Source organism: Microcebus murinus, chromosome 5 (genome assembly GCF_040939455.1).
Source record: "Microcebus murinus isolate Inina chromosome 5, M.murinus_Inina_mat1.0, whole genome shotgun sequence".
NCBI classification, from domain to species: Eukaryota; Metazoa; Chordata; class Mammalia; order Primates; family Cheirogaleidae; genus Microcebus; species Microcebus murinus.
The window spans coordinates 51,857,497-51,874,126 of NC_134108.1; the positions used below are offsets into that span (position 1 = coordinate 51,857,497).

Genomic DNA, 16,630 nt, shown 5'->3' on the forward strand with positions numbered 1-16,630 from the left:
CCCTATACTCTATGGCCTGTAGCTCATTTTTCTCTTCTTATCCACCAATTTCTCACAAATGCCATTATATTCCAGCTGCCCTCTGAATACCGAAATGGCCATATCTCTCTCCTATTTTAAAAAATATTATATATTTCAAGTTAGAAACTTGAAGACTTTCTGTAGTCCCTCTTTTGTTTTCATCTTTTGAAACTCCCTACTGCTTTAATGTTTTACATTCTACCACAATTAACATATTTTACTTTGTACCTACTGGTATATCTTCAACTCCTGGAAAATAAATTTATGTAACTGGTTATGATTTTTTTGTTTTGTTTTGGTTTTGCTCTAGCTGCCAAGAAGTACACAGTTCAATTTTGGTTCAGGCTTTGTAATTTTCTCTCATAGCGCTTTGTACATATTTCTGTTATCACTTAACACTGTATCAGTTATTTTTTTAATGTGTGTTATTCATCTTTTTATCACCTAGCATAGTGATACCCTAGAAAATGCATATTAAATCTTTTTTTGAGACAGTCTCACTCTGTTGCCTGGGCTAGAGTGCCGTGGCATCAGCCTAGCTCACAGCAACCTCAAACTTCTGGGCTCAAGCAATCCTTTTGCCTCAGGCTCCTGAATAGGTGGGACTACAGGCATGTGCCACCATGCGTGGCTAATTTTTTTTCCTGTATATTTTTAGTTGTCCTGCTAATTTCTTTCTATTTTTAGTAGAGACAGGATCTCACTCTTGCTCAGGCTGATCTCCAACTCCTGACCTTGAGTTATCCTCCCACCTCGGCCTCCCAGAGTGCTAGGATTACAGGCATGAGCCACTGGGCCTGGCCCCATATTAAATCTTTAAAGAATGAAGATTTCTGGCATAGTTTATCCCTGCCTTCTGGTCATTAGTCAGAGATCCTGGAACTAACTATTGTGAGAATAAGTCCATCCAAGGTGCTTGTATGTTAGTGTTTTTGTTGTTGTTTTACGTATGCTCTTGTTAAAAGCAATCTCAAAGCTTTTCTTAAACATAGGCAGGGAATAAGAACAATATTCTTCATTGTAGTTTATCTTTATATCATTGTATTGCCTATTACCACTATTAATGGAATTTCAGCACTTACAATGTACAATCCACAATATTACATTGTGGATTTTTTTTTACTAAGGATCTATAAGAAAACTTTTATTGGTATTCATCATTGTCATCATTTCAGTAATGAAGCTTCACTTTATTATTTTGCCTTTTCAAAAATAGTAAATTTGGTTTATTACTTTAAAAGTATGTGTCAAGTGAAAATATACTGATTCAGTGGCCCTAGTAATTGATAATGGGGTTTTTAATTTTGGAAGGTAGCTTTTATGCATGAATGGTCATACTTATGGTTATTTTTGTTTTATTGAAATTGTTAATTGTAAAACCTAGTTTTTCTAATGCCTTTCAGTTCAATTTATGCTACTTTTTAATAAGTAATTTTTTAATAAAAAGAACATTGTTTTGTACTTCTTTATTTCTAAAATCCATCTCCTTTCTAGATTGAATTTTTAATTTTTAACATATAGTACTACTTATATAGTTAAATCTAATTATATTCTTGATTAATTCAATAAATAGACCTTGCTATTTCTAGTTATAGTTTTTTTTTTGAACAATGCTATGACTGTGCTATCTAGTTATAGTTTAATATAACTGATTTTATTTAAACACCTGCAAATCTAATAGGTAAACTCCTCTGATTTACTTAAGCAATCTTTGTAAATCAAATAAATTTTACTATTAATGTAGTAAACCACCATCCTATTTGAAAGAACTTAAAGCATATACACATAAAGTATCTGATGATATCAAAATTTGTTGCTACACCTTGAAAAATGCAACATGTATGAACTATCAATATAATATTTCTTTCCTCAGCTCAACCAAGGAGACTAGAGTGTCCATCTGAGGCTCACTGGAGCAGATGATATTATGGATTCAGTTTACAGTGATTCCAGTCATTGGGAGATTCTGAACCTGGGTATTATTACTAGAGTAATTCTGTCCAAGCTCTGTTTTAATAAACTTGGCCCCTCTCATCATTAGATTCTGCCTGCTGTGTCAGTAGGAGACCTCCCAATACCACCATCCGTGTCCACTTTTAATTAAAGCATTTCAAGTTTTACAACCCAGTGCATCGTGCATCTAGTGGGGCATCTGTTAAGTTTCACTCCTTTTGTTGTTTTGTTTTTCCCTTTCATAACTTTTTATCACTGTTTTATTGAATAAAATCTCCTTTTACTCGAATGGGATTCTTCTCTTTATGATCCTTTACTCCATAGTCAGTGAGCCAGATATATCCCCTTCTGGCTATAAGTTGACATTTTTAACAAACCAACATTTTTAATGCATATTATATGTTAATTGAGTACATATGACCAAAACAACAAAATTAATACTAGTGCAAACATAGTAACAGAGTAGACTGCAAGATTAGTATATGTTGTTATGATCATCCTTGTTTTATGACCCAATACAATATTCAATAAAGTTCTTTTGAGTGTCAAGTCACGTTTAATAAACAATTACAGCATTTACCTTTTACTTTGTGCCTAGGCATTGTTCTAAATGTTTCACATGAATTAACTATAATTGTCTCAAAAAAACTTTGAGATATATCCTGTTAACATCCTCATGAATGTTTCATCCTCAGATAAAACAACTAAGGCATAATGAGGTTTAAGTACTTACGTAGGGTCACATAACTACTAACTGACAGAGCTGGGATTTGAACCATAAACTGAATCTAACCAATGAAGTGCCAAATCCAGGGCTAGAACTTACGTCTTCTGACTGACTTCAAGTATCATGTTCTTATCATTGTCCTATGCTATAAATTATTTGAAATATGAAGGCTCAGCTTTGAAAGTATTAAGTTCACGACTATGAGATGTCATTAGAAGATTCTAGAGTAGTTTCTCACTGTAACTCCTATTATTAGTAGCTACTTAGACTTCATTTATTTGGTGATTTTAATTCTGATACATTTCTTTTTTATAAGATTTAAAAATAGTAATAATTACTTTTTCTCTGTTACAATGTATATTTTCTGTCTTTTAAAGATCTCAGATATTATACACATTCCTTTTGTTTTGAGCTTTAATTAACTGTGTGCTGATCTTTTTCAGCCAGGGTGGAAGAAGTATTTCATCAGAGTCACTAAGAGGCTTTTCCTCCTATCTGAGTCTTCAGTCCCCACTTTTCTTCACTCATTCCTAGTTGAGAATCACTGCCCAAGGTTTTTTTAATTGTCACTGGCTTGAAGCTCATAGATCAACTGTTTGTGATGGGAATTTTTTATGGCCTTCAGATGTGTTGGAGTAGAAAAAAGGTTGAAAGTCAGTGCTGTAAATCAGTGCTTCTCAAACTTTAAATGTGAATCACTTGGAGAGCTTGTTGAAATACAGATATTCTGATTCAGGAATTCCCAGATGTGGCCTGAGAATCTGCATTTTAATAAGATCCAGGTGATATCCAGGATGCTGCAGGTCCTCAGAGCACATTTTGCTTAGCAAAGCTCTAGACTAGTTAGTTTTGTGGGTTATCTTTTTTCAAAAGAAAAACCTTTTCATTGTGAAATAATTGTAGATTCACATGCAGTTGTAAGAAATAATACAAAGAGATCTACATATCATCCACCCATTTTCCCCCATTGCTAACATCTCACATAAGTGTTGTACAATCTCACAACCAGGAAATTACCACTGATCTACTCCAAAAACTATATCCAGATTTCCTTGGTTTTACATACACTGTGTGTGTATATGTGTACTTAGTTCTGTGCATCTTTATCACCTATGTAAATTCAAAGTATAGACCAGTTCCAATATAAGGATCTCTCATACTACCCTTTTATAATTGTGGTCACCTATCTCATTCTCTCTCCTCCCTAACCTCTAACAACCACTAATTTGTTCTCCATTTCTAAAATTTTGTTATTTCACTAATGATCTGTCAGTAGAATCCTATAGTATGTAGCCTTTCAAGATTGACTTTTTTCTCTTAAAATCCATCCAGGTTATTGCATGTACCAATAGTTTGTTCCCCTTTTTTTGCTTAGTAATATTCCATGGTATGGATGTGCCACAATTAGTTTAAGCGTTCATCCATTTCAACTGGTAACACTGGGATTGCTTCCAGTTTTTGACTATTATGTATAAAGAAGCTATCAACATTTGTGGGCAAATTTTTTTGAGAACATAAGTTCTCGTTTCTCTGGAAATGCTCAAGAGTACAATTGCTAGGATATATGGTAACAACATCTTTAATTTTGTAAGAAAAGGCCATACTCTTTTCCTGAGGGACTGTATCATTTTACATTTGTACCAGCATTTATGAGTGACCTAGTTTCTCTGCATGTTCATCAGCATTAAATGTTACCACTAATTTTTATTTTAGAGGTATGTAGTGATATCACATTATGATTTTAATTTATATTTTCTTAATGGCTAGTGATAGATTGAACATCTTTTCATGTAATTATTTGTCAGCTGTATTATCCTCTTAGATAAAATATTTGTTTATGTTTTTTGCCTATTTTCTAATAGTATTCTTTGCTTTTTTTGTTTTTTGGGTTTTCTTTTTTTTTTTTTATTGTTGAAGTTTGGGTCTTCTTAAAGACAGAAGACCTTTGTTGAAAACATGGTTTGTAAATGTTTTCTCCCTGTCTGTGGCTCATGTTTTGCTTTTTTTCCCACAGGATCTTTTCCAAAGCAAAAGTTTTTTTATTTTGATGAAGTTTAATTTATCAGTATTTCCTTTTATGGGTCATGCTTTTGGTGTTAAGTTCTGGACTAGTTTTGAATGTAGTTCTGAAGTGACTTTGCCTTTTTTCAAACCCTTGTCATATAAGCATTCAGACATAAGCCTTTGAATTTCATGATTCTGGATTTTTTAGAAGATTCTAGAGTAGTTTCTCACTGTAATTCCTATTATTAGTAGCTACTTAGACTTCATTTATTTGGTGATTTTAATTCTGATACATTTCTTTTTTATAAGATTTTAAAATAGTAATAATTACTTTTTTAATTACTTTAATTAATAGCATACAGATGAGTGAACTTAGAGAAAATGAATTGAAACTAAAAGGAAATAAAGCCTTGAGTATACTAAATTTGAATAATACTTATTAAAATGTGCATGACTGTTATAAAACTGTGGTGGTCCTGGTGGTAGTATGCGTTTTAGGTTACAAATTACTATGTGCAAGAATTGTCCTATGCATTTTATTATATCAAAAACTCTACAGTGTAGATATTATCTCTATTTATACATATGCATATTTGTGTGTACATATGCATGTTATTGTTCCTATTTAACAGTTGAGGAAACTGAGGTTCATGGAAGTTAAATGACAAAAACAGGACTTAGGACTTGGAGCAGTTATTTCTGGCTTTAAAGCCTATTTTAACAACTGCCTTGCATTTTGTGTTGCAGTATGTACATTATGTAACTCTTAAGACTCAAACCTGATTTTGGTTTTGATACGGTTGTGCCTGCTACTCTTCAAATCCATATATTGTCTGATTTTCTGCCTTTTATAGTAAGCTAGAACTTTTTGTTTCATCAACATTAGTGTTAATATTAGTTAATCTATTTTGCTGTAATTGAAATAAGACTTTTTCTTTGCATTTCATGTCTTGAATATAAATTTTAAATATGATTAGCCAGCAATTTACAATATACTATAACACACAGCATTTATAAGAATTTAAGTTTTACTCTTTAACTGACTGTTTAAGAAAATATATAAAATTAACTAAAATTTCACACATATAACCTGAACATTTGTACCCCCGTAATATGCTAAAATTAAAAAAAAAGAATATGTATAACTTTCACACACCACGTTCCAACAAGGAAAATGTTAAAGTCAGTCTACTTGGTCTCCATCATCAACCCTTTTACTCTAACACACAGGGTTTCTACCCTGTATCCCAGAGCCAGCTACTGATACCTGCCTCAGAAAGCAAACTGTGAAATCTACAAAGACCTGGCTTTTTTCTCTTGGGTTGCACAATAAACAAATAAACAAAAAAAATTTTCACAAATTTAAGTTAAAATTTATTACAGATTTGGTTCTTCGCCTTTGTTCAATGTATCTCCAAGGTAAATCAATAACATAACTTTTCCATATAGGAAAAAGTTACTATTGTATTGGTAAAGGTATATGAGTAGAGGAGGGCTGGGGAGCAGGCAGCCAGTAGCGCATCAATTTTGCATTCCATTTGGTGTATTTAAGAAATGACTAACTTATGTACTTGTAAAAGTAACGAGGACAATTTCAAAGATGACTTTACCAAGTCATGTTATTTTTCATGAGAGAGTAATGCTGTTTCTTGGAAGTTACTGAAATAGTTTGCATATTTATATTTACATATCTATATTTACAAATAGGTCAGATATTTTACTGTATTCCCGTTGTAGTGGCATTCTTGTCTGTCAACGTAAAGCTTTAGATTGCTATGGATTAAGATTGCCACAGATACTGTTAATGTTGTCTAATTTCATGTATGCTAAGTCAGAGTTTACAGAATTAATATTTCTGGAGGTTATAAATATTTTTTAGTGTAATTTAGTCTTCTCTGCAGAACTCTAACATAGGGTTAATGAAATCTGTTGAAAAATTTGCAGGAATCTATCCTCTATTCCTGTTACCCTTAAGAATTTCTGGAGAATAGTTGAATGCATCATCTGTCTATAGAGGGCTTTTGTTTTCAGGGTAATTGTCTTAGTCCATTCGGGCTGTTATAACAAAATACTTCAGGCTAGGTAATCTATAAACTACAGAAATTTATTTCTCACAGTTCTGGGGGCTGGGAAGTCAAAGGTCAAGGCTCTAGCAGATTGGGTGTCTGGTAAGGGCTGCTCTCCGCTTCAAAGATGGCACCTGTTGCTGCATCCTTACATGGCTCAAGCAGAAAAGGGCTGGCAAGCTCCCTGAGGCCTCTTTTTTAAGGGCACTAATCCCGTTCATGAGGGCTCTGGCTCATGACCTGATTACCTGTCAATTGCCCCACCTCTTAATAACACCATTATGGGGATTAGATTTTAACATGAATTTTGGAGGGATGCAAACATTGAAACCTTAGCAGTAACTTCCCAAATTGAGTATTTTCTATTATCCTTGTTGACTCACTCGGGTACTTAATTGCTATTTACTAGCATACTAAATTTCTAAGAAAAGAATGTTAAGTTTTTAGAGGCACTCTATAATAAATATTAAACAGGAAATGTTCATTAGATTTTTGATTGGGGCATTTTGGGTCGTTGTCTTTTAAAATAAGATTTTCGTTATATGAGAAACAGCACGTTGCTAAAGGTTTTCTCGGTTACCATTCTATAGAATTTAGTTGCTCTATGTTAATAGTACTGGGGGTAGGTCTCCCCACTAAGCAAATACCACAGTATAAAAGTTTGTTGAAAGTTCTACCTTTATAACACCTGCTCAGATTTGGGAGAAAGTGGAAAAAGAGAAATAACAGGGCATTTTTCCAGTAGTGGGGCTAGAAGAAAATTTCTGTTGTTTAATATGTAACTGAGACTAGTTGGCCTTTCCTGCTTACCATACTATTTTCAGGTAATTATTGCTAAGCCACCTCAGAGTTCCTTTGCTAATTAAGGTATAAATGAGATCTCCAACTTGAAAAAATTTCTTTGACTTTGTCATTTTCAGGTCAGACTATGGGAGGTACCTTTTGACTTTTTTCTTTAAATTGTGGATATAGTCTTGCCCCTCCTTTTCTACTGTCCCAGTCCCAGTTGTCATCACATAGGCTTGCTTTATTCTCTCAGCTGCTCACCAGTCATCCTCTTAACCAAATCATCACACACAGCACTGCTTTCCATTAGCCTTCAGAAAAAAGCCTCTTTCATCAACGTCACTTCCTTTGCTAAAAAGTTTTAAAAGCCTCTCCATGGCCTGGAAGACAGAAAGCTCTAAGTGGGTGGTGGCTATTTTAAATTATTACTACAGTCCCCTATTCATTTCTTTCTTCCTCTGAACTCCCCTAACCCTTATTAATATCTTTACATATTTAATCACTTGACTGTACATGATATTGTTCTTGGTTTCAACTTTCGTGAAAAAGTGTAAGGTTCTTAAATTGAAGGATGTTGATCATGTTTTTTTTAAAAAATCCCTAAAGAGTTCAATTAATAAAGTGAATTGAATTATATTCAATGTATATTAATTATCTAAGATTTTAGTTATTTTCTACAGTTTATTTTCATAATTGCCATAAGTACTCAAGTATATTATTGGAGTACCATTTAAAAAATGTATTATGTCTCCACTGAATACATAGTATAGAGGTAGCTCACATGCTTACTTACACATTTTTTTTTATATTTTAGTTTGTCAGCATTTCAGATCTACAGCAGTCATGTCAAAGATGTTGAAGTATACCTCTGTGACTCAAAAACAAAAAATTTGTCTTTGTTTGGAATCATCTTCTTATAAAATATAAGACATTATTCTTATAAGTTTTTTGATTTTTCATTTCAGGAAGCTTAAAATTAAAACTTAACATCTTGAAATAACAGTTAAGAGGGAGAGAGGAGGAAAAATGCTTTTATTCACTTTAATATTTATTTATTTACTTTGTGCTTGGCACAGTTCCTCATGTATTTCCACATCAAACTTAAGAGATATGGAATGTCCCAAATTAATAGGTAAAAGAAACTTCCAACCTATAGAAAAGTTAAAATAAGACTGAGACAGGAGAATAGATTGAGCCTGGGAGTTGGAGGTTGTAGTGAACTATGATGATGCCATTGCACTCTATCTGGGGTGACAGAGACAGACTCTGTCTTAAAAAAAAAAAAATAATAATAATAATAAAACTACTAAGATCATATACCCTCTACCTAGATTCACCAGTAGTTAACATTTTTCTGTATTTGCTCCTTCTCCACACACACACACACACACACACTTTTAACCATTTGAAGGTACATTTCATATAAATTGACACTTCATCTCTAAATACTTGAGCATAAATTTCTTAAAAATAAGGATTGTCCTTTTAACAATTATCATAACCTAAGAAATTTAACATTAACTCAATAATATTATCAAATGTCCATTCCATATTTCCTAGTTATCCTCAAACTGTTATATCTAAATTTTTATTTATTTGCTTCTCCAATTCAGTATTCGGCCAGGGTTTATTTGTTTATTTTTTTAATGCCTTTGATTTTTTTTTTTAAGAATTCCAGCCAGTTGTCTTTAGAATTTCCCACATTTTGGATTTGTCTGATTGTTTCCTAAAGATTAGATTTACCTGAATTTATCATGTTAAACATTTTTCACAGTGATAGTATATGTATGATGTTGTATACTTCTGATTACATCATATCAGAAATCACCTAATGCCAACATAAAATTTATGATTTACTAATTTGTAATTAGCAAAAATGACTTAATTGCCTGAATCATTTTTTCATTTTTCAAATAGACAACAACTGAACGACCTTTCATTCAGAAGCTGTTTCGCCCTGTGGCTGCAGATGGACAATTACATACACTAGGAGATCTTCTCAAAGAAGTTTGTCCTTCTGCTATTGCTCCTGAAGGTAATATAACCAGCAACATTAAACCTTTTATTTCCTGTTCTAAACCCTTTGTTGTTAAGGTAAAGTAAAACATTTATAAATAACACAGTTTATTTCAGGAAGATATTTTCATTATCTTAGAGGGAAAAATCTTTTGTAACAGAAACACTTAATATTTATAAACAATTGACCTTAGCAAAATAAGGAACTGACTTTCTTTGGCAAAATAAAATAAGGCTTTTGAATTACCCTCTTACCACATCTCTGGTGCTCTGGATCTTTAATTTATAAATTCATTTCAGGTAAATATTATTTTTAATCTTGCATTTTGTTTCTTGATTATAAAGAAGTCAGAGGTGGTAAAAGGATTTTCTTATCTTTGATATTTCAAAGTTGAAAACACTGCATAATAGATAAGTATTCTATGTGAACTTTCTACTTTTTTCTGTTTGGTTCTTTTTTACTCAACATTGTTCTTTTATGCTTTGACATTGTATAAGTCTGTTCGAGAACTTACCCTGTTTGATGGTCCTCATTTTGTAACTTAGGTTAAAGTTGTTTTCCTGTAGGCAAAGGGAAAGTATAAAAATTGCTGAATTCTGTTTTTCTTCATTGCAACATTAGGAACACTAAGAAAGTGAAGAACACAGTGAAAGAAAAAAGTGCTCACAATCTCATAGCTCAGTTACCACTTTTGACAAACATGCATGTGTATATACGGTCAGCTCTCTGTATCCGTGGGTTCCCCAGACATGGAGTCAACCAATAGCAGATCAGAAATATGGGAGAAAATGGATCGTTGCATCTGTACTGAAAATATGCAGACTTTTTTTTTCTTGTCATTATTCCCTAAACAATACAGCATGACAAATATTTACATAGCATTTACATTGTATTACATATCATAAGTAATATAGAGATGATTTAAAGTGTACAAGAGAATGTGTGTAGGTTATATGCAAATACTATACCATTTTATATTAGAAAATTGAACATTGATAGATATTGGTATCCACAGGGTTCTCTCTGGAAGCAATCTCCCACACATACTAAGGGGTGGGTGGGTGTGTGTGTGTGTGTGTGTGTGTGTGTGTGTGTAAAATGTACTGCTGCTTCTTTCACCTAATCTTTGCCCTATTACTGAATTACTTGATTCCCAGCCCTATTATGGATTATTAGCATGTTACTGCAGCATTTACTATATTCATTAGTATATTGCATAGACTTATATTTATTAAATACAGAAAAATTTTAAAACTTTGCTTTACATCCTTGATGGAAATAGGTAAGGCATTAATAAATATGAAGGTAATATTCTAATATATAATGTTGTTTTTCTTATGAATATATTCTAAGGTGAAGGATTACAGGATATTTGCATGACTTGTAATTATACCACACAGTTAAGAAGCATGTCAAGTCTAAGGAAATGGTTTACCTAAAAAGTAGAATTACAAGCAGTGGGTTTGGGGTTAATGTTGATACTCCAACTTGAATGACTCAACAAAGAATATGGAGCTCAAAATATGTGTCATTCAGTCTCTGAATATAGTGATTTTCTTTAGTCAAGTATGCTTGCCTATGCTGACTGGCATTCCTGTGTGTATGTAGCTCTTTTAAAATGAACAAAGGTTCAATAGGAAGGAAGAAGAGGGATATCTAAAATGCCATCAAAACTAATACCAGAAGGGATTGAAGGAACAGACTATTGATCACTACCCAAAATTATTAAAATCAAACAGGATTTTTTTTTATTTGATGTTGGAAATACATTTTTATAAAGTCTTAATGTATCATTTATCTTCACTGAACTTTACTAGACTATATAGTCAAGGTTTCTGATGATGTCTTACACGATATCCTCATACCTCTAGTGTTAGGAGAAATGTTTGCTAAACATTCCAATTATTGAATTCTTTCTTTATATCATTATCACCCTAAAAGATGTTACTTATGATCATTAAATCATGGAGTGATTAATATTAAATTGGTTGTAATACTGTCTTAGAATCCTAATTCATCATTACTGCTGTGTAATTTTAGTTTTCTGTAAAGAGTTTCAGTTAAATAATTTTTTGACAATTTAGTGATATTTAGTAAATTTATAGAGTTGTGCAACCATACCACAATCTAGTTTTAGAGCATTTCCATCACCTCAGAATGTTCACTTTTTATTTGAAGTTAATTTTTGCTCCTACTGCCAGCCATAAACAACCACTGGTTTGCTTTCTATGTCTACAATTTCTTTTCTGGATATTTCATATAAATGAAATCATATAATATGTTGTCTTTTGCAACTGGTGTTTTCATTTAGCATGATGGTTGTTTTTTTTTTTTTTTTTTTTATTCATCCTAATAAATTGTTCCCAACACTTAGCATGATTTTTTTTTTTAATTCTTTTTTTTTTCCTTCGGCATATTATGTGGGTACAGATTTTAAGGTTTCAATAAATGCCCTTTCCCCCCCTCCCCCCACAAGTCTGAGTTTCCAGTATAACCATCCCCCAGATAGTGCACATCTCACTCATTATGTATGTATATACCTGCCCTCTCCCATCTTGCATGATGGTTTTGAATTTCATCTATATTATAGCGAGTATCAGTAGTTTGTTCCTTTTTATTGGTGAATGATGTTCCATTGAGTGGATATATCACGTTTTGTTTTTCCATTTACCAATTGATGAGCGTTTGGATTGTTATCAGCTTTTCACTTTTATCAACAGTACTGCTATGAACATTTGCATATGGGTCTTTGTGTAGACATATGTTTTTATTTTTCTTAGCTAGATTCTTAGGGGTAGAAATGTATGCAAAGGAACTCAGTAAAAAGTCTCTCTCTCAACTCCTGTCCACCAAACTCTAACCCAGTTCCCCTCTCTAGGGACAACCAATGTTGCCATTTTCCTCTGTATCTTTAGAGATGATTAACTAAACTTTTATTTTTTAACTCAAGTTACAGAAATTTTGACTGGGAAATTCCCAGTAACTTTGACTGATTGGGGAATAATCTTACTGTTGCATTTCATTTTCTCCATGTTGTAAGGATGTTGTTTTTAATCTATGTAATCTTTCTTTTTTTGAGGATTTTGTAATAGAGAGTAGTTTTTCACTCGAAGTGTAATTCAGAGGCCAGTAATGTCTATTGCTGGTAGAGATGAGACCCATAAGCCTCATACCTGTCCATGGCAGCACTGGTTTTCAATTATTCATGTCTGTGTACTTGATTTTTCTCTCTATTTTAGTGCTTTTTAGTAGTATTTTTAAAAACATTGAAAAAATTCTGTCTTAATACATTTATGTTGCTTTAAAGGAATACCTGAGCCTAAGTAATTTAATAAAGAAAAAAGGTTTATTTGGCTTACGATTCTGATGGCTGGAAGGTTGAGCCCCCGGTGAAAGCCTCAGGCTGCTTCCACTCATGGTAGAAGGCAAAGGGGAGCCTGCATAGAGAGGTCACATGTTGAGAGAGGACACGAGGTATGGGAGAGGTGTCGAACTCCTTTAACAACCAGCTCTCATGGGAACTAATAGAGCAAGAACTCACTGCCCCCATCCAAGTGCATTAATCTATTCATGAGCCCCCATGACCAAATACTTCCATTATGTACCACCTCTGCCATCGGGGATCTAATTTCAACATAAGGGGGTACCAACATCCAAACTATAGCAAATGCTTTTATCAATTAAGAGTAATTAAAATTTAAACTAAAGTTTAATATTCAACTTCATTACACTTTCCTAGATTTTTTTTGACAATTTACTTTCAAAATATGTCATTTTAAATTTACTTCTTCATAAGATCCTTAATTATTTAGAACATCACAATGAAACTTGGATGAAAAACATTCTGTAATGATCTGTCCCCTAACCAACAGCATAATTATCACATACACAGATTGATTCACATTTGCTATTGTCAGGTATCTCTTGATACATATTTTTAAAGAATTGTATAACTGTAGAACCTTCGAGTTAATTTAGTTCAGTCTCTTAATTTTTAGATGATTTACCAAAGATCTCTTAACTAGTTAATTGCAGAATAAAGTGTAGAACTCAGGTCTCCACTTCCTGATCCATTGTTTTTCCTCTTTACTATGGTACCATTTGTTTCATTTTCTTTCTTTCTTTCTCTCTTTCTTTCTCTCTCTCTCTCTCTCTCTCTCTCTCTCTCTCTCTCTCTCTCTCTCTCTCTCTCTCTCTCTCTTTCTTTCTTTCTTTCTTTTTTTTAACTTTCAATCATAACTTTAACCTAAAAAAATAGAGTAGGAGGGAACCTTGACATTCTTAGAAATTCAAGTGTTGCTGTAATGCTGTGTAGTAAGGCTGGTTTGTCCTGGAACGCCGAGCTGTAGCTCTGACGGTCATCAGTGCAGACGCAGCGGACGCTGCTGAGGATGGCTCAGTGGTGGGCAGGCGCTCCCTCCCGAGGAGGCCTATGCATCTGTCCTGGCGTCCGTGAGCTGGGTCCTCGGGGCAAGTCCCATGCTTGCCCTCTCCCTGCAGGCAAGGCTGGCCACCCCACACTGCCCCTGGATCTGGCCAAGCTGCCACTTGATGCTATTTGCCTTCTGTGACACTCCGCCAACACCTCCTTTTCTTCCTCTTCCCCTTTGACTTCACTGGTTCTGGAAAGGGTTTCTCAGTCTTGGCACTTCTGACTGATTCTGGCCCCAAGTCATGCTCACAGCAGTCTTTCTTTCTTTCTTAACCTTTTAGTTTAGTTAAAAATAACATTCTGAAATGCTTGCCTTTACCTAACTCTTTATTCTGTGGTTTGTGTTTAGTATCTAGTCACTTACATGCTGTTGTCTCAGATAGCTGGTATGATCATAGGAACCTGAGCTTCTGCTGTTTTTATTTTGTTCATTTTGTTATTTTAGTGTTCCTATATATAATCCTGGCCCCTCTTCTTGTTGAAGTTATTACAATAGTGACTGTGAACATCAGGCATGTAAATGAAAAGCAGTCACAGACTTTGAACTGACGCCCTCTATCAGAGTATACTTTTTTGCTTACTTTTGCTGTTCCTACACCCAGGTCACAACAACATGTACAAGATTATCATTATTATGGCTCTGCATAAGAGTGGCACACAAATTTGTGAGGCTGTTTATTCTTTTAAAGATTCTTTGTTCTCCTAAATTTCTTTTTTTTTTTTTTGAGACAGAGTCTCGCTTTGTTGCCTAGGCTAGAGTGAGTGCCCTGGCGTTAGCCTAGCTCACAGCAACCTCAAACTCCTGGGCTCAAGCAATCCTTCTGCCTCAGCCTCCCGAGTAGCTGGGACTACAGGCATATGCCACCATGCCCGGCTAATTTTTTGTATATATATTAGTTGGCCAATTAATTTCTTTCTATTTATAGTAGAGACAGGGTCTCGCTCTTGCTCAGGCTGGTTTCGAACTCCTGACCTCGAGCAATCCGCCCGCCTCGGCTTCCCAGAGAGCTAGGATTACAGGCGTGAGCCACCGCGCCCGGCCTGTTCTCCTAAATTTCTAGTGTGCCCTACCTGTACAGGCTTTCCGAGGGAATATGCAGTGTGACTTCCCTTTTTTTTTTGAAGAGGGAGATCAGTAAGATGGCTATGCAATTTTAATCCACAAACCTGCCTCTTAGGTGATTTCAGATATTATAGGTGAATACCTTTGTGTGACAAACTTCTCCCCTCCCCACCTGTCAAATGGCTTATATTGATTGGGGGACACACACTTCATTGAAATGACATAAATAATACCTATCCTTTGAGGTACTTTTGATGTTACCTTTCTTACCAAGAAGAGGCCACATCTCTTACTCTCTGACATCAATATCTTTTCTTTTTGTTGTTGTTATTGCTGTTGTTGTTAGAGAGAGAGTCTCACTCTGTCACGCAGGTTGGAGTGTAGTGGCCTGATCACAGCTCACTGTACCCTCGAACTCCTGGGCTCAAGCCATCCTCCTACCTCAGCCTCCCGAGTAGCTGGGACTACAGGTGTACAACACCATGCCTAGCAAATTTTTAAAATTTTCTGTAGAAACAAAGTCTCACTATGTTCCCTAGGCTGGTCTCAAGCAATCCTCACTCCTTGGTCTCCCAAATTGCTAGGATTACAGATGTGAGCCACTGTGCCCTATATCTTTTCTTTTAGAAAAACTTTTATCTTTGCCTCTTCCTTTTGTCACCTCATATTGGGAAATAATTTTCATTTTAAAGTCTGTGATGAGTATCCAAAACATCAAGTCACTGTTTCAGTAAAAAACTGCTTATTGTCTGGTTCAGTACACCTGTAGTGTTGTCAGATGTGAAGCATTTTGCCACACCTGCTCTCAAGGTGAAAGCGAAAGACTTTAAAGATTGGGTGTGTATGGATAAGAACTTGCTGTCATCACATGATAAAAAGAGAAAGTACTTCATAAAAGCTATGTGACACCATTGTCTACTACTCCCTAAGAGAAGTGATTCAGGCACGGAGGAATTTTGTCTTGTTTCATCATATGAAAGTAGAGTGTACTAATATTTGTGAAGACGTGCTTTAGGTCATTGTTCTCTTGGAGTAACTAATGATGAGCTGTTTTGTATGTTTCTTTCTTTCCTTTTTTTTTGTTTTGTTTTGTTTTTTTTGGTAAGTGGCTAGGGGAGTTAGTCAAATTAAAGGTAACAGGAAATGACCAAAGGTGAGCTCAGGTAAATTGTTTTTGTGGTTTCAGCTGTAGTTAAAATGACTCAGAGATTTAAGCTTCTGTGTCAGACCTAAAGTGAAGTATTTTTTTACTTTGGATAATAAAAAACATCTACCTATAAGCTTTGTCCAATCACTTCATTTCCTACTCTTCTAGATTCTGTTGATTAGTCCTATGTAAGAATTGGGCTGCTTTTTATCCTGAATTTATATTTGATATTGCATAAATAAAGCACATGTGTAAGGAAAGGTTTACATTCCACTGCAAATCAGTAAAGGTTCTCTGTATCTCTCCCACCAAGAAATACAATCCCATAGCCACTTGCCTTTTCCCATTTCCATTTCTGCCCTGCTTCCTGAGAATTTATTTACTCCTGTTACCCTTCCCAACTATAGCACTTAC

At 34.4% G+C, this 16,630-nt stretch overlaps 1 protein-coding gene across 4 annotated transcripts in view; it reads left to right on the top strand.

Moving 5' to 3' along the window:
- The window catches only part of ATG5 (autophagy related 5), a 135,353-nt gene that overhangs the window by 107,575 nt on the left and 11,148 nt on the right, over positions 1-16,630 (top strand). For all 4 annotated transcript variants that reach the window (XM_012753177.2, XM_012753182.2, XM_012753178.2 and 1 more), the window contains one exon: positions 9,475-9,592. In XM_012753177.2, coding sequence (XP_012608631.1) covers positions 9,475-9,592 — 118 coding nt within the window. The remainder of the gene's footprint in view (positions 1-9,474; positions 9,593-16,630) is intronic.